The 18,474-nt window shown below is 47.0% G+C and overlaps 1 protein-coding gene across 2 annotated transcripts; it reads right to left on the reverse strand.

The window, feature by feature from the left end:
- Positions 1-275: 275 nt before the first annotated feature.
- Positions 276-17,697, reverse strand: SKIC8 (SKI8 subunit of superkiller complex). 2 transcript variants are annotated; one of them, XM_084781571.1, is made up of 11 exons: positions 17,603-17,697; positions 14,293-14,346; positions 13,502-13,529; positions 11,263-11,368; positions 10,573-10,745; positions 7,279-7,427; positions 7,020-7,113; positions 5,814-5,907; positions 3,931-4,023; positions 2,564-2,642; positions 276-546 (listed from the first exon to the last, which is right to left on the reverse strand). In XM_084781571.1, exons 2-11 carry the CDS (start codon positions 14,302-14,304, stop codon positions 457-459), a joined length of 918 nt encoding a protein of 305 aa, XP_084637697.1. In that variant the 5' UTR covers positions 14,305-14,346; positions 17,603-17,697; the 3' UTR covers positions 276-456. The 2 variants fall into 2 exon arrangements, with proteins under 2 accessions (XP_084637697.1, XP_084637698.1); XM_084781572.1 differs by having other exon boundaries at positions 17,533-17,616.
- Between the last annotated feature and the right edge of the window lie 777 nt (positions 17,698-18,474).

Raw genomic sequence — 18,474 nt, forward strand, 5'->3', positions numbered from 1 at the left:
CCAGGAGGTTAGCTGGCGTCCTGAGGCAACTGCAGAAGAGGCCTAAGGTGCTGGGAAGACAGACCGTTCCCTCAGAGCTCCACTCTCAAAGAGGCTGGTGTGTGAGGGACAAGTCACCTGAGAACAGAGCTGCGCCTCTGCCCCAGTGAGCGCCTGGATCTCTGCTCGCAGGCGGGAGTCCTCCTTCACGCCAGATGCCAGCTCACACTGCTCTTCACACTGCTCTCCAGTGACAGTGTCAAGGAAAAGAACAGTGGGTTCACAAACGCAGGGGCTTGCATTAATAATGCTTTATTTACATTAAAATATGAGGAACATTTCCAATAAAACAGGAAAATTCTTATGCTGTATCTACAAAATTTCTACAACATATGCTGTACTTGAAGTCTGCCTAAGGAGGGAAGGGATGTCATGCCCAACCCTGTAAGTCTGGCACTGGCCCGAAGGTGCTGGTGTTTACATCGGGCAGTCATAGACATGAATTTCCTGGTCATCTCCAACAGACACAATTTTTGATCCATTTCCATTATATTTCACTCCCCAAACCTGCAAATTAAAGAAAAACAAAAATCCACTCTAAACCCCATATTTTTGGTAAGGACTACTTGAAGAATGAGCACTCCTTCCTTCTCCTGGATCTAGGCTAGCACCAGGCCAGCAAGGGTGGAGCCCACCCTAACCGGGCCACTTCCTCTGGCTGTGTGGAACAGCTCTTCCCTCTCTAAAATATGACAACCTATTACCCTTTCACAAGTTTAGAACCCAGTGGACTCCTGCCTGGGACCAGCACTATGCTCCAAGCAGGAGATGCCTGCAGGCAAAACTACAATGCCAACCACTCACACCGCCCTCCTGTGCCCACCCCACCCCCACATGGTCACCATCCCTTTCTCCAAGAGCCAGGAGCTAGCACACATGGTACTGAGCACCACTGCTTATCTTGGCAGTGCATGAATTAGCAACTTCATACTTCCTCTCAGAATGAGCGGTGGAATTAACTTGGTGACCTCTAGGAATTCTGCATGCTCAGGCTGTCGCCCTCACCTTGAGGCTGAAGGCTAGCCTTGGTTTCAGGCCATAGGAGGGCCGCACTTCCAAGCATCTTTCTCTGAGACACCATCGCAACAAACCAGCACAATAAGCCACACAGCTGGGACTTACTAAGAAGATGCTCAAGCTCAATAATGGAAGAGCCACCTCTTCATTGTATTACAATAATTTAAGATAAATACAGAGCAGTGTGTTAGTTAACTGAAATGCACTCAAAAATGGGTAAGATCTCTAAAAGCATTCAAATATATTAATGATCATTTTTTTTGTTGCCCTTAGCATTTTAATTTTTTGTTGTTTTTTAAGACAGGGTTTCTCTTATAGCCCTGGCTGTCCTGGATTCGCTTTGTAGACCAGGCTGGCCTCGAACTCACAGAGATCCGCCTGCCTCTGCCTCCTGGGATTAAGGGTGTGCATCCAGCGAACATTTTAATTTTTATGCTTCCTAGTTCCTCTGGGCCAGTGGTTCTCAACCTTCCTAATGCTGTGAACCTTAAAACAGTTCCTCATGTTGGGACCTCCAACCACAAAGCTGTTCTTGTTACTACTTCATAACTGTAACTGCGCTGCTGCTATGAACCGTAATGGAAATGCCTGAGCTGTAATCCCCGTGAAAGGATTGCTTGAGCCCTGAAGAGGGCTCCACCCACAGACTGAGAACCACTGCTCTACCGACCCTTGCTACTTGGAGTGGCTGGGACCAGCAATGATGGCAACATGCAGCAGAGTCTGAAGAGTCGTCTCAGCAGGGCAAGGTGGTTCACACCTGTTAGGCAGAGGCAGGAGGACTACAGAAAGTTCAAGACGAGTCTCGGCTCAGTGCACGCCTGTTTTAAAAACCCCCTTCCCTTGGTCAAGAAAGGAAAAAAGGAGCCTCAGGCCCATGTGGCATCAGCTGAATCAGCATCCATGTTCTTTTGTGTGGAGGTGAAGCTGGAACCTCACACAATCAAGTAACTGCCCAGTGTAGCTCCTCCAGCCTCAGCCTCCAGAGTGCTGGGATTACAGGCATGTACCACTGCCCCCGCTCAGAAGAGGCGCTCTAAGATTCTCCAGGGGATCCTTACCAACAGTAAGGACCAAGCCCTCTTGGTCTTCCATGATGTTACCATTTCCTGCTCCCCTGACAAAGATGGACAGTCTTCTAAGATGGAAGCCAGGCTTAGCACTATCATTGCTAGTGAGCAACCTCTAACATTTCCCAGCCTCTATATTAAAGAATTCACACTCTGGATAATTTAAAAAATGTAGGTGATGACTATGTTAAGCAATGGAACCACCCAAACAGGAAGGCTCTTCTAGAAGGACCCAGAAAGGGTCCCAGGCATAGATGTGTAACTTCAAAGAAGGGGTGTGGCTAGTGTGTTTTGGCATGTGCAGAGGACGTGCCTTGTAAGTCACAAGGCTGACGTGCCTCAGGGTTCTACCACTCTTAGCTCCAACACAAAGGCAAGGAAAGCAAAGTGGCCAGCAAGCAAAACACAGAGGAATTTAAATGCTTATCACCCCATACCTGATCCTGGTGGTCGAAGAAGGTGTGAACACAGGTCCTTGTTCCAACGTCCCAAACCTTTACACTTTTGTCAGATGAACTGTGTGGAAAGCAAATGTTAGGATCAGAACACTGACTTGTCCTATGCATCTCTGCAGACTCACACACCTAGAGGGACAGAGCTGGGGAACAGGTGTCCCAGATGACTGTCGCCTCACAGGGCAGCCAAGGTTCTCCTCCTCAGCTTGGTCTGCTTGCCAAGTGCCACCATCGAGACCTAAGCCTATCTATCCACTCTGCACGAAAGGGAGGATGTCCTGGTGGAACACGGGGTTATGTCAGAGTCACACTAAGGGGACCTGAACTTTTAAGGAAAACTAAGATTTCAATAGTTTATATCAAGCTAAGATCAACTTTATTACTTAAAAAACAAAACCCTTTAAAAGCTAGAGTAAATAGGCAACTTGAATTTTCCTTTTTCGGATAGGGTCTCACTACAGAATCCTAGCTGGCCCTAAACTCACTATGTAGACTAGTTTGGCCTTGAAATTACAGAGACCTCTCCCAGGTTGGGATTAAGGGATGTGCCACCATGCCTGACCTGGGAAACTTGAGAATTTTATCAAAGTTTTTAGTTTTATTTATGTGTATGAGTGTTTTGTCTGAACCTATGTCAGAGGGCTGGAACAGGTCATGGGATCCCCTGGGGCTGGAGGTCCAGACACTGGTCAACTACGGTGTGGGTGCTGGAAGCACAAGAGTAGCCAGTGTTCTCAACTGCTGAGCCGTTTCTCTAGCCCCAGAATTTTAAAAGTCATGCTATGTATGTAGTAAAAGTTTTAGTTTCTTTGAAAACTCAGTAATGTTATGTGAACATGCTTTGGTTTTAATCTCAGGTGTGGGATATGGAGCCGCTCTAGTTTGCCCACAGCTGTAACTATGATTGTCTCATGCTCTGAGAGGGGCGTGATCTTTGCCAGCTGCAGATAGATTAATTGGGAGGACTGAGAGGTATCAATGCCAGAGCCGAGATAGACCTGAGTAGGCGCTTGAAGGAAGAGGGCGGCCACTACTCTCCCTGCTGCAGCCCGCTGCTGCTGCTGGGTTTGCTGGACAGCTGGATATCCTGACTACAAAGACTGGACTTGCCAAGGAACTACGTCCCTAACCAGCAGGAAGTAGTAAACAGACATACGCTGCCCTCTCCCCTCTAACTTTCTTTCTCTCCTACCTAATATTGGAGTGTTGGAAGGGAGGGAGAGACATACGAACCTAATAAAGTAGATTAAAAATAGGTGCTACAAATGTAGTCTTTCAACTTTAAAGCACATTACCGGAAGCCTGCCTTCCCCTACAAAGCGTTTTAGGGATGTAAGACTCCCACGTACCTGGAGACAAAGTGAGTATCATCAGGGCAGAACGCGACGTTCAGCACCCAGGACGCGTGGCCACTCAGTGTGCCAGCCAAGTTGGCATGTTGTCTGAAAGAAGAAAGATTCAAACAGCGGAGATGCTAATTTGGGGAGCTCTAATTGCTGAACTGGTTACTGATCTACTAGCTCTGCTCACATGGCAGGTGTACTATCAGAATGACCATATGCCACACATTCCATTTTCAGTGAAGCAGCATCAAGCACCAGAGACATTTTTATAGCAACATTAAGTTAAAAATATCAAGGGCTGAAGAGATGGCTCAGCTAACTCCAAGACGAGGGCACTGAGCAGCAGAGGTGAGCAGGCCAGCCAGACCCTCTTACTGGACCTTTCCCAAAGTGACGGAAAGCAGCAAGATCTGCCCTTCACAGCTTCTGCGGTGCAGAGAAACCATCTGTAATCTAGTCAAGAACGGGGCAGATAGCTGGGCATGGTGGTGCAGGCCTTTAGTCCCAGTATTTGGGAGGCAGAAGCAGGTAAATCTCTGAGTCCCAGGCCAGCTGGGGCTACATAGACCCTGCCAAAACAAAACAAAACCAAAAAAGCTAGGCCCAATTCCTGCAACCAGTATCATGTTTCTTTTATTTTGAAAAAGATTTCTATTTGATGTATGTGTGGAGGTGCTCATGGAGTCCAAAAGAGGCCTTCAAATGCCCTCGAGCTGCAGGCAGACCTGAGAACTAAACTCTGGAGGAGTGGCCAGTGCTTTAACTGCTGAGTCATCCACCTCTCCTGGGGAACCAAATGTCTATAGAAGCACCCTGGGCCTAACGTCAGCAGTTTTTGCCCCCAGAAACAAGCCTCGGTTAGGGAGAGCAGGGGCAGCCCTCAGGATGCCGTAAGCCACAAGAGGGTAAGACGTCCTGAGGTTCATTATTACCAGGACAATCGCCACCTCAGTTGAGGTCTTCCTCGGCACAAACGAGGCACTAAGTCATGCTGCCTTAACAGCTCTTAGGAGGTCAATAAAAGAGCAGCAATGAAAGCTAACAAAGGCAGATACCCAAAACTGCCACACATAAGCTGATTCTATTCCTCACACGCACATGCAACTTTTAGAGAGTCTCTTTCTAGGCCCTAGCATTCTATCACCTCTCATGTCTGAAACAGCATGCTGTTTCCGCAAACAGCTCATGGAGGCCCAGAAAAGGACACAGACACATGCAGTCAAGGACAAAACACAAGCTGGAGTGAAAATATGTGCAACAGATTAGAAAAGAATTGGGAAGCAAGGAGCCAGAGGCTCACTTCGCAGAGAGACTAATTATGAAACCCAGGGCAGTACAAGGCATGTACTGGCAACAGCGGTGGGGATGAGAATGTGGGAGGGACACCTCCAAAGGGAGAGCAGTGCAGGATACGGGAGCAATCTGCTCACTCCTACGCCTTAAGTCTAGCATGTATCTTGAAAGGCTCCCCACCTAGACCTAGGGGCAGGCTACCAACTGAGGGTTCCCAATCAGAAGCTAGCCTGTATATCTGCTGAAGCAGCAGGACCCTGGAGTAGATGCTGGAGGTTGTCACTGTCACCTTAGGCCAGCTATAGCCCAGAACTCCATTTCCTCAGCTGTATACTACATATCACGTATCTACCAAAACCCCTGGCTGCCTGCGACACAGCAGCAGTCTCTAACCATACTAAGACTGGACAGATGTACAGCTACTCCACACAGGCCTTGGGGACACACTCTAAGCTCCAGCACAAGGGGATGGCTGGGGGAGCAAAGCAGAGCTGGCCATGATCAGACAGCAAATTCCCAGAGCAGTTCCTCACACACAGTAAGGAGCCAAAGTTCCTACTGATGCTGAGACCTTTACTCTTGAGAAGATAACTCACACATCGTAGATCTTGATGTAGCCATCATCTGAAGCCGTGACGAGGAGCTGGGAGTCAGGGGAAAAGGTCAAGGAGCGAATGGGCATTGCATGGCCTGAAATTCAGAAAAGCTGTTAAGTTGGTAGCTCTGCTGCACACACTTCCTGCTAACCATGCCCTTTAGTGACCACTAGTCAATGAACTGTAACAGCCCTGGGGCTGCAGCCAGAGAAGGCAGCACTGACTAGACCCTTCCTCCTGTTCCCACATGACTCTTTAAGGGGCCATCTTCTTAGATTCCTTCTCTAATAAGCTAGGCCTCAATAATACATTACTAAAATAAAAAAAATAAAAATAATTAAAAACACTTCCTGGGGCTGGAGAGATGTCTCAGCATGTACTGCTGTCTCAGAGAATCCAAGCTCAGTTCCCAGCGCCACAGCCAGAAGTTCACAACCATCTGAAATTCTGGCTCCAAAGGACCCAAAATCTGGCCTCTGTAGGCCTTCGTGCAGATGCATACAAACACAGATACAGATACACACACACACATACAAAGACACTCTTATAAACAGAGATACACACTCAGTCACACACACAGAGAGACACACATTCGCACATACAGTCACATACACATAAACCCTCTACTAAAAATATGACCAAATATCGAAATACAGGCTACTTCTGATTTGTAAGATTGGACAAATAATATGTTATTTTTCTACTTTTTTTTTTGTCTTTTGTGAAAGGTAAATTGAGATAATACATGCACTTGGTTAGAACTCAAAAGCATATATAAGAGGAATCATCTCTCTTGCTCTGTCTTCCCAAGGCTACCAGTGTGGAGACTGAGCACAAATGTTTTCATCTGACATCAAATTAGCACAAAAAAAGAGCAGCCTTCCAATCACAAAGCTAATGGAGAGAGTGAGAAAGAGGGAGAGAGAGAGAGAGGGAGACGGAGAGAGAGGGGGAGGGAGAGAAGGAGAGGAGGAGATGGAGAGAGGGAGAGAATGAACAGACACAGAAGTGAAAGTAACCTACTTCACTAAAAGTGTGTGTTTGTGTCTGGGTTAAAACCACAGTTCTAAAGCAAAGTGGTACTTTAGCTTTCCAACAGAGATGAAAACAATTTAGATTGTAACATTTTAACAAAAGAGGCATTCTTTCTTCAAGACCTGATGATGCAGGCAGTGAGCACAAAACAGGATGAGGGGATAAGGATACCTTCCAGCGTGTGCAGCAGCTTTCCAGTTGCAATATCAAAAATATTGATGATTCCGTCTATGGCTCCGCTGGCCAGGTATTTTCCATCAGGACTCTGTTGAGGAGAGATGAGTGATCTGAGATGTAAGGTTAACCTGTCTCTTCTGACGCACGCCTTCCTGCTGGCTTCAGGTCTACCTGGCTGCCAGCACACCAAGCACTAGACAGCAGGACCTGTGCAGAGGGCCACAGCTAGAGGACGGACAGCGAGGTTCCTTACGTAGGCAATACTAAGGATGAATTTTCCTCTAGTGTCCAGAGAATATTCTTTTTTCCCACTTTCCACACCAAAAATGTTCACTTTCCCCACGTGAGTTCCGGTGGCGAGATACTGGGAGTCAGGAGAAAATGCCAAAGTCCAGGCGTCCACTGGAAACAAAAAACAAAACAGAAGGAAAGTGTCAGTGAGAGAAGATTTGACCTGAAATGTAAACTATAGTTTGATTAAATGTACAGTCTTTCTAGTTAGAGAAACAGTGTCCTGAGTCAGGACAGGGCACTGCAATCTTTAAACTCAGAGAAAAGGTTTCCTGATTCAGGAAACAATGTCATAAAGATTCTATGCCAAGTTTAAATTTTGTCTGAGAGATTCTAAAATAAAAAAACAAAACAAAACAAAACAAAAACTGGCTGAACACCACCCATGGCTAACAAGGACACGAGAAATCAGAGCCTTCACACTTTGGTGGCAATGTAAAACAGGAAAGGCACTCTGAAAACCAGTTTGACAGTTTCTTGGGTGAAAACAAAGACCATAATGCTGAGCAAGTCCACTCCTGGGAGGACTCAGGAGGACCAAGAGCACGGACATAGACTCACACAGCCATGCACAGCAGCCCTACTCACAAAGAGCTCAGATGCAGACCAGCAGCCCTCAGGAACCCTCCAGGCCGTCAGCACCAGGCTGGGCTGCTGAGACATGCAGCCTCCTCGACTGAGCACCTGCTGGAGTCTCCAGGCTCCAGTGAGGAAAGAATGGCTGGGCTACCTGAGCAGCACCATGTAAGCTCCTCTTCGGTATATATGGAAATATATACATGATACATTGTATCAGCTCTGCTCCTTTAGAGAACTCTGACACACAAGCTTTTGCCGGCTCCCATATGTCAGGTCCAAAAAAGAGTATGTTTTAAAAACTCTGTTATAATTAGCTATTTTCAGAGAAAGAGGCTAATTGAAAACCTAACTTTTATTTCTCAAAGCTCAATAAAATGATTCTTCCAAATTATCTGAACACATCCCTACTCCTGCGCAATACAGACCCTTTATAACCAGATGTCTTTAGTCACAAAACAGGAACCATGCTTATGTCCCAGCACAACCTGCACCTGAAGACTTAGCCCTGGCAAATGTTTCTTCCAAACTCTAGGTCTCTGCTCCTTCCTCAGGGCTGCTTTTCTCTTCCTGTGGCCATTTCAGATGTTTGTTTTTTTGGTTTTTTGAGACAGGGTTTCTCTGTGTAGCGTTGGCTGTCCTGGACTGACTTTATAGGCCGGGCTGGCCTTGAACTCACAGAGATCTGCCTGCCTCTGCCTCCCTGAGTGCTGGGATTACAGGCGTGCGCCACCACGCCCAGCTTGGCCATTTCAGATGTGAAGTGCGTCTTTGCTCCTGCGTGGTCGGTGGATGCACAGCCCAGCCTGGTGGAGTGCCAATAATGGGCTCGTTCCTCCAGCTTTACTTTTTTTCATTTCACTGTCTTCTTCACTACCAGGGCTCTCTCCACTCTGTTCCTGCAGTGCTGGTGCATGGTCAAGGTAAGCCTGCTTTCCCCAGCTTCAGCCTGGACGCAGCTAAGTAGCCGTCGGCAGCAAGACCTGCTTCAGTTATTTGACCAAGACTTAATCTGGTTCTGAACAGATCCCACCCCTCCCCAGAGCACACCCAACCACATGATGCTTTGCAATACCTGTCATAACAGTCACCTTATGCCTGTGACACTGGCACTTGGGAGGCTAAGCAGAAGAAGCAGCTATGACTTTGAGGCCAGCCTGAGCTACATTGTAAGAAAAAAACACCAAGACCCAGAAACAAACCAACTCCTAAAAAACGTAACAGAAACAGCCCAGTAACCTTTACAACCCAGGAGAAGAGACAGACACAGAACTCTTTTACTTGCAACCAGTGCAGCACTCATCTCTTCATATGTAATGCAGACAAGGCCACAACTACACAGTAATCAGCATTACTGTCTTGAGGGGTGCAGGTACCCAAGAAGAAAACAGGGCCTGAGAGATGCCACAGCAGGCAAAAGCACCTGCCACCCAACCTGATACTGATGACCTGAGCTCAAGTCCCAGGCATGCCCATGTGGAAGACCCGACTCACACATGTTGTCCTCTGACTTTCAAACACACGTTCACTCACACACACAATAAATAACATGCAATTTTTAAAAAAGTTATTTAAAAGCAGCAACAGATAAGTTTCTCTTTCTAGATGCTCCTTATGTTGGGGTGCTAAGAGGCTTTGCAGAATGGCTGGAGACCCCTGTTCTCCACGGATAATGCAAACAACGAAGCCCGTGGGCACAGACAACATCTGGGGAGTCACAAAGTATCCAAGTAGCTTGTTCCAGAATCACAATTCCGCCCCACTCTCTTAAACGGTGATTTAGAGGATGCAAACAGGGCCTGGGCATGAAGCTTCCGGACAAAAACTCTGGCAGGAAGCCAAGGAATACTGCTTCTAAGGAGAGAGGCACTCAGTTCCTGGACCACTCAGGCTCCTTCCACACCCTGGAACCGTCATCCTATGCTGTATGAGGGAGCCCACAGCAGCTGTGCACAGAACTGGAGGGAGGCAAGTCCTTGGGGTGAAAGCTCCACCAGGCACCTGCGCATCTCTTCCATAATCCACCCACAGAGGAGTGTGCGCAGCGACGCCAAGCTATCTGCCTCTCTGGAGATCGCTGCCCACCGAGGCAGAACAAGCCAGGCTACTGAGAACCATGTGGGCATGTTAAGTCAACAGGAGGCTAAAAAGAGTCCTGAAATGTCATACAGTTTGTTCTACATTAATCTAGTTCAGGAAAACTGTTCCTTACTATCTCAGATAATATCCAATGAGGCTGAGGAGCAAGAGCACTTCTCCACAGTACTTAACAGAAAAAGACCCATGACCTTGTTTTTCTTTCTCTGTACTACACACTGGAACCCAGGCACTCTGACCACAAATAGATCACCGCTGTTCACCTGAGGCTGCTGTAAGGTAGTGTATCCCCTCAGACTGTGTCAGGTGGAGAACCACTGGCATAGCCAGCACAGCTCCACAACCCCAACTGTCAATTCTCCAGTCCAAAAACTGGTTTGGTTGGCTCTCCCATAAGTGCAGCACTACCACACATTCAGCAGCAAAACCTGGCCTGAAATAGTGTAAGGTTGTTTTTGGCACATGCTTATCACTCAGTGCAACACCTGGAGTGACCACAGTTCTGAACTAGAAACACTCTATCCCTAAAAGGTCTCAAGAGGGACTGGGTTTCTATCGACTCCCCCACATGTAAAGTTCTTACCAGGTCCTGCATCTATGGACTTTATCTGTTTGCCATTTTCCAAGTCCCAGAGACGAATATGAGCATCAAGAGAGCTGGACGCAGCAATGGGAAGGGTGTGGCTGATGTCCACAGATATCACGCCCAGCTGATGGCCCTCCAGGCTCCACTGCAGCTCCAGCCTCTCATCATGCCTACAGTGAAGGACAGAGAGACGACTTTACACAAGATACTGTACTGGCGTCAGAACGTCTTCATCCTCGGCCAATGAAATGCAGAAGCCACAGAACTGAACACAGAATGTAGCCATTTAACTCTGGGGCTCCCTACCACACAGACCTCTAATTCCAAATAACAGGAAACCAAAGGAGAAAAAATGAGCTGGTTTGGGTTTTTGTTTTTTTGGGTTTTGTTTTTTGTTTGTTTTTCGAGACAGTGTTTCTCTGTGTAGCCTTGGCTGTCCTGGACTTGATTTGTAGTCCAGGCTGGCCTCATGCTCACAGCAATCTGCCTGCCTCTGCCTCCCGAGTGCTGGGATTAAAGGCACATGCCACCACGCCCAGGCCCAGCTGTTGTTTTAAGGCTACTATGTTGTTATTGCTTTCTTGCCCACGGGGGTAAAAATCAATGTTTTCCTTATAGCAATCAGGAGCCCAGAAGCAAAACTCTTGCCCCAAATTTCCATGGATTTGAAAGAGAAGAGGTGCTCACCATTTCCAAACCTTCACCAGGTCATCCAGGGATCCTGTGACCACCGTTTCAATGTTTTCCTTTTTGTTTGTTCCCCAGGCAACTGACCAAATGGCATCATCATGGGCTAGAATGGAAAGTGCTTCATTTAAAGTTTCTATACACACAATTCTTAAATTAATGTGATAAAGCAAGGCTGAAATACAAGCTGACAACTCTGAAGTGATGTCCAGGTCTCTGTATCTCTTCACGGTACCACTGAACACTCCCTCCTAATGTTTACTGGACTGTGGTACATATGGAAACTCGAGGCTCACCAGCCCTAAACACAGGATTACAAGGAGGGAAGCAGAAGCAGAATAAGGCAAGTCTCCAGACTCCAAATATGGCGGCTGATCCGTTAACCTGGCATCCATCAGACAATCAGACTACAGCAGTCATCAGCTGACTACAACGACTAAATGAGTGGGTAATCTCCCCTTTCCAAGAAGCTCAACTTGACTGGAACTAATACCTCAGAGGCCTTTGGAACCCAGGAGACAGTTCTATAAACAGTACTGGTCTAAAAATGTATGAAGTGCCATTTACTACAAATATCTTTATTATGCTTAACGGACCGCTTATTACATTAATCCTTGCCTCAGTGCTGTCTTAATCACAGTTGCCTTATAAAATAAATCTTAGCACGAGCACATCTGCAGATGTGGTAGCATAAGCCTGTGACTGCAGCACTGAGGAGAGAGAGGCAGGAGTCATGAGGCTAGGCGGTGAGTTCAAGGCAAGCCTGAGCTACAAGTGAAATCCTTTTTCAAAGAGCCAAGAGCTGGGGATACAGTACAAGGGTGGACTTGACCTCTAGTGTTGAATTTCACTCATCCCCAGGGATCGTTCTCATTTCACAAGGTGGGACGGGAGGCTTGGAGATGCCTTGTAGTTCTCCCAAAGGCACAAAGCTAAGAAGGGGTAGAGCCAGGATTCAAACTTAAGAGATTAACTGAAGTCCACATTCAGTCTAACTCTGGGAGCTACGCATTTGTGAGCTACACTGTGGAATCTGCAGGCTGGTACGCAGCTATTTAACTATACACAGAAGCTCTATCTATACCTGGTTACGATCCTCCAAAGCTACCTTTCTCAAACAGGACTCTAAAGGGGCTAACCTTAAACAGCTGTTGAGTTACACATGGTGTCACAGCTTCCTTATAATCTTCCCCTGACTCAAGCTCAGCTTGCCACCTGGATGGTATTAGCTTCATGCAGAGCTGTTGCCTGGCACACTGAGCAGCCTACTAGTTAACTAGGGAGAATGTTCTGGGCTTAAACTTCAGACTACCTAAATGTCACTTATTTGGAGTGGAAGAGCTCTTTTAGATACCTTACAAACTCCCAAGCCTGTCTCTAACCCATGCGTACTACAGAGAAGACACTGAACACGGTTACCTAGTCCATGCACAAATGCTGCTCCTCTGCAGGTCTGTCTCTCCAGGGAGTTAGTCCTTAGGCTGCCTCAGACCTGCTTCCTGCTTCCTGCTGCCATTCCCATCACTGCCACTGCTACAGCCTTGCTATGCATTCACGTGCCTCAACAGAATTTTCTCTGCTTCACCTCTGCTCTTATAGAGAGACAAATGTTCTCTCAGTTGTACTTGTGGAGGATGCTATGTACAGTCTTTACAGTCAATAGCGAGTTAGGACCAGTTTAAGCCCATCTCCATAGCAGTGTAGACATCAACAAGGCTGAGGCTCATCTGATTGCCTCCTACCCTGGCACCAGGAAAGCTCAGCACTACATCTTCCTCAGGTGAAAGACTTTTCCTCATCCTAGAGTTCTCCATTACAGCATCTGACGCCTACTTTTCTTTGTAGTTATTTTTCATGTGTTTGCTTATTTATCTGCAATACTGGGATTGGCCTTATACCTACGAGCCAAGTGCTTTACCAACAAGACTTATTGCCAGCCCTCTTTTCACTTTTTATATTAAGACAAGGTCTCACTATATTGTCTAGACTGGCCCTGAACTCACAATCCTCCTATCTGACTTCCTAAGCAGCTGGTGTTACAGGCCTGCTCCACCAGACCCCCAAAGAGCCATTTACTTTTTCATTGAGTGTTACTTGTTTTTGGCTGCCATGGCCAGTTCTCCAAAGTTAGTGTACCTAGGATCTGTGTGTGTGGTTGGTGTGATAAAAATCTTAAAAGAACTCAGGGGGGACACATTATTTTCACAAAAGAAGGTGCTTGAAGAAGCGGGCGCCTTACCTTGCTCTTGCTTGAAGAGAATACTGTACTAGGAGAGAGCAGAGCCACATTCAGTGGTAGTCTGGTGTCAGTCATCCTGTTCCCCGCCACCCAGCACTCCAAGGGAGGTGACAGTCACCGCAGCAGCAGCTACTCCCTACGCACTACCCTGACCATCCTACACAACCCTAGGCCCTACTCCTCAAAGACTTGTAGAGCTACACCAGAGAAAAGTAAGTTCTTCATTTGTTTTCTGAGTGGGAGGCTTTCTAGGTCGCCAGGGTTGGCTTCAAACTCTCCGCGGCCAAGGCTTGCACTGAACTTCAGCGACCTTCCTGCTTCACCTCCGAAGTGTTGCCTCTCCAGGTGTGCAGCATCACACCTGACTACAACACCCCCACCTCGCCCCAAAGTAAGACCGGTAAGTTACAATGACTTCACCTCTGATCAGGAGGAGGCTGAGTCCTGCTTGCTGCCTGACTTCTGCAGCTGTATGAGGCCATCCAGGCCACACATGTACCTCTGTCCCTAATCCTCCAGGCGCTTATTGACCAGTCCACTCCTGCTCTGACTTTACTTTTATGTATACACTCTTTTAAACTTCCTCAGTGCCCCTCTAAACTATGGCAAAAGCCTGAAGTAATCTTAGCATGGTGCATTTACTAATGCCATCTAACCCTGTGATGAGCAGGTTCCCAAAGTCACCCAGGTATCTAGAAACAGGGCAAGAATTAACCATATACCCAGGCAATCTATTGGGCTTGAACTTGACAACAACTAAGTGAAGTGTTTTCTCTCAGTGCAGTCCTTACCTGGTTGGTCATTTCCTTAACCACCAAGGATGAAGAGCTAACGGCCAGACAGCTCTGTGGAAACAACACCAGGGTTTCAGTAAGATGATGTCAGCAGCACAAGGAGGTTATAGAGATTCCTCTTCGCCAAGGCAACACTTTGTTATCAGGTCCTGATAGTTTTATAGACTAGGCCCTGGGTCTCATCACAAGCCGTACCATGTGGTGTGTGATCATTCTCCTGGGGAGCCAAGTAATGCACACTACCTCCACCTATGGAATTCTTCCCCAAATCTGACTGAAGAGGGTGACCAGCATATTCCTTTTGGTTTCTCAGAGACAGACTTTATAGGCCCTCTTCATTTTGTTCAACGTAGAAAGCAAACATGGGAGTCCAAAGACAGCAACATTCCTATATGCATGGACGCACACAGTAGTCTCAACCAAAAAAAAAAAAAAAATATATATATATATATATATTTATATATATATTTTTTTTGTTTTTCCGAGACAGGGTTTCTCTGTGTAGCCTTGGCTATCTTGGAACTCTCTTTGTAGACCAAGCTGGCCTTGAACTCACAAAGATCCACCTGCCTCTGCCTCCCAAGTGCTGGGATAAAAGGTGTGCACCACCATGCCTGGCACCAAAACTGCTTTTAAGAGCCTACAAAGCTGGTCAAAGTTTTCAAAGACTTAGTTAAACACAGGCCTAACTGCCTGGCACATGCCTGTAATCCCAGCACTCAAGGAGGCAAAGGCAGGCAGACCTCTGTGAATTCGAGGCTAGCCTGGTCTACAAAGACCTGGACAGCCCAGGCCACAAAGAGAAACTTTGTCTCAAAAAACGAAAAAGCACAGGCCTAACTTACTTTATAGGCAGATTTAACATCATTAAAGTACTTCATTTTTAAGGATTTGTAAACATATATATTGCATCTGGGTATATATATATCATGCACATCCGCCTGCAGAGATCAGGGGACAATCTGTGGAAATCAGTCCTTTCCCAGGGATTGAGCTCAGGTGTCAGGCTTGGCAATAAGAGCCTTTACCTACCCAAGGTCTTATTTTTTTTTTTTCTTTTTTGTGCACCATGGCTAGCAGACTTGTAAAACCTATAAACCCTCTCTCTGGTTGTTTTCACATAGATAAAGTACATAGCATTAGAAAGAGCACCTTGCCTGTATGTTCTCACTTTCCGTGGTAGTTATTTCTCTAAGGTCACAGCCACTGCTAACAAACACTAGGTGAGCAGCACCGAACCACTGCTCTAGACACAGAGGTAGGCCACGGAAGCCTCTGGGGCGCATTTTTGTCAACTGCTCAATATGTAACCCTGTTTTATATGAGATTCTGTTTGAATGACTACACACTAGTAATTCACAATACTGAACTCAGCCCCAACAACGCTTATCTAAAATACTTATTTCCTAAGACTCCTCACAGCGTTCTTGTACTGGATAAGAACTCTCCCACACCATACCAGAGGGCTACCTTCACCACAGGAGCACTAACAACAACAGCAACAAACAAAGCACCACAGAACAGAGAAGGCACAGCACCAACGCCCATGGAAAGGACATTTTCTTGTAGTATGAGAGCAGAAACAAGGCAGGGTGCAGACTTAGAATTTGGCGTCAAGTGACTCAAAAGATTCAACACCCTGCACATGTCTCCTAAAGAGTACAATAAATACAGAGTATGAAAATTCAGACAGAATCCAGGCATAGGCTATATGTGGAAAAAACTCTGTCAAAACATGAAAACTAAACTTATGACAGCAAAACACACATGGCTTTTTATCAACACATTACATAATAAGATTTAGCAGCAAGTCTAAGAGATGCCACAATGTCAGAAGGCGACCAACTCAAACAATATCTTGCCAGGTGTACTGGAATCCTAGTACTTTGGAGATACTAATCCTGGCTTTGTGGCTAGACCCTGTTTCAAAAGAAACAACAATAAACCCCTTAACATCCCCACATGAAAATATCTGTGATCTCTAAAGCTATTAACAAAGTCATACTTAAGACTGTATATTTGTTGTGTGCACAGAGAATATGTTAAATATGAGTTAATAGTTAAGAAATACAAGGGTATAAATTTTCTTCTAATCCAAGTTCACAGCCCCTCAGTTCCATCCTCAGCTTACCAAGCCACAGTGCTCAGGCTCCAGGCTCATGCTACCTGCTTCAAATATGCAAACCAAAAAGGCTACCAAAGGTTTTCCAAGAACAGGAAGTCAAACAGACACATGATTCCTAAATAGCCCTGGCCTAAGAGGTCTTAATCAGGTGGGCTGATTTGTGGCTGACTTTTACTGATTTGTGATTCAAGAACAGGCCCTCGCCCAGACTTTAAAGAACCCAAGCCAATTTGATTGAAACAAGTGCCACACAAACTCTGCCTAAGCACTTCTGCCCGTTTAGCGACACAGCCTCCTCTCTGCCAATCTGAACCTCACATGTGGCAACGGAGAAGGCAATTTTACGAGTCGGAAGGCTTATAGGGGACCAACTTTCAAAAAGCTATCAAGACAGGGTGTGCAACTCTACCAGGCTGAGCCTCTGAGAATGTACTGCACGAGGTCCTACTTGAACTATTATAAAGATTTGCTCACTGAACCTTCCTTAACATCGCTTACTAGGCATTCGTACCAGCTCCATGCTTCTGGCCAGATAAGAAAGGCTTAGAGAGGTTGAGAGAAGCCTCATAAGGTCAATACAGAAGACACATCTCATGACGGGTAACTTCAGAGCTAAGAGACCCCATGAGGCCTCTTATGCCACCTCCTCTCTTTAGGAAAACTTCCCCTTTTCCAGGTAGAATTCCATGCTCCTTCTTCAGTGTTCCTAGAGACTAACTTAAGCCTCTATGAAAGTTTCTCAGGCACGTCAGTGACTCGCAATATCACACGGCACTTAAAATCAAAGGAACTAAGTAAGTCTCTGCTTCGAAGCGTGCAGTGGCGTGAGGCTTGCTGTCTAACACGTGGCTAACTACCGGAGCACTTGTGTCAAGACAGTTCTCGTAACTAGAGGAAAACTACCTTCCCCGAAAAGAAGCCAGTCCTCATTTCCGGGATACGCAAAACTACCTGGGATCAAAGAGAAGTCCACCTACGGGCCTTCTGCCCATCATCGAGACTCCTGCCTCGCGGATTGGCCAGGGTAAATAGAGTCACGAAAGCCACCCTTGGGCCCCTGAAGCCTCCGTGAACAAACCTGCCTTGGCAGGCCCCAACCCTCCCTTGTTTACCCGCTTTCCCGCCCCGGCAGGCAGCAGCACCAACGACCACCATCCCCAAACGCCCAGCACACCAACTCACCACCGCACAGCCGGTCCAACAGCACGTCTGACGTCAATGGGGAGCGACCACGGCGCTTCTAGATGAGCTACGAGGGGGCGAGGCCTCTCCTCTGATCCGGGCCCTGCAGGCACAGCGCCCTCTGCTGCCTTGGCGCACGGAGGCGGGGTGGGGAGGCGGAGCCCTGGAGAGTGGGCGGGGAGTACACAGGACAGCCTCCTGCTAACGTGCTTCCGAAAGCTGCTCTGATGACTTCATGGGCTCGGTTTTTCTTTCCTTTTACCGCTTTTTTCCTTTCCTCTTCCTCCTTTTCTTTTCTTCTCCCTTCCCGCCCCGCCCCTCTCGTCTCCCTTTCTCCCCCACCCTCCTCCTGAACTTTTTTGAGACCAGATCTTTCTATGTAGCCTCAAACTGGCCTTAGTTCTCCTGCCTCAGCCTCCCAAACGCTGGGATTACAGGCCATCCTTAAACCGCAATTTAGGACCTACGAGTGAGTTCAGTACTAACTTATTGGGTTGGGACCAACAGTGTTATGCATGAGATACAAGGGAATACTTGAACTACTGAGTTTCTACACTGTCCTAATCTTGTTTTTCCATGAGTACAGGGTGTCCATAAACCGGAAGTCCTTCAGGTAGGCTAATGGAAACGCATTCTATCTAAGATGGCTTCAGAGTGACAGCAAGACTAACTCCCTTCATTGTAATTTCATCTGCATAGTAAGTCACATCCTAGCACCTTCTAAGCCTTCTGCCTCCACCTCCAGGGCGCTGGGACCACAGGTTTGCCTGGAACTCACTGCAACCCACCTGCCTCAGTCTCCCAAGCGCTGGGATTGTCAGCGTGAGCCATCAGGCCAAGTTTCACCACAGTGACCTCTTTCGTGACTTTTG

This window comes from Acomys minous (assembly GCF_964271855.1).
Source record: "Acomys minous genome assembly, chromosome: 5".
NCBI classification, from domain to species: domain Eukaryota; kingdom Metazoa; phylum Chordata; class Mammalia; order Rodentia; family Muridae; genus Acomys; species Acomys minous.

Excerpts from the sequence above, each read along its gene's own strand:
- SKIC8 (XM_084781571.1), bottom strand. Across the intron at positions 7,428-10,572 it reads GTCCATAGATGCAGGACCTG|TGGACGCCTGGACTTTGGCA; the intron begins GTAAGAACTTTA and ends TTTTGTTTCCAG. Across the intron at positions 4,024-5,813 it reads TACATCAAGATCTACGATGT|ACAACATGCCAACTTGGCTG; the intron begins GTGAGTTATCTT and ends TTCTTCTTTCAG.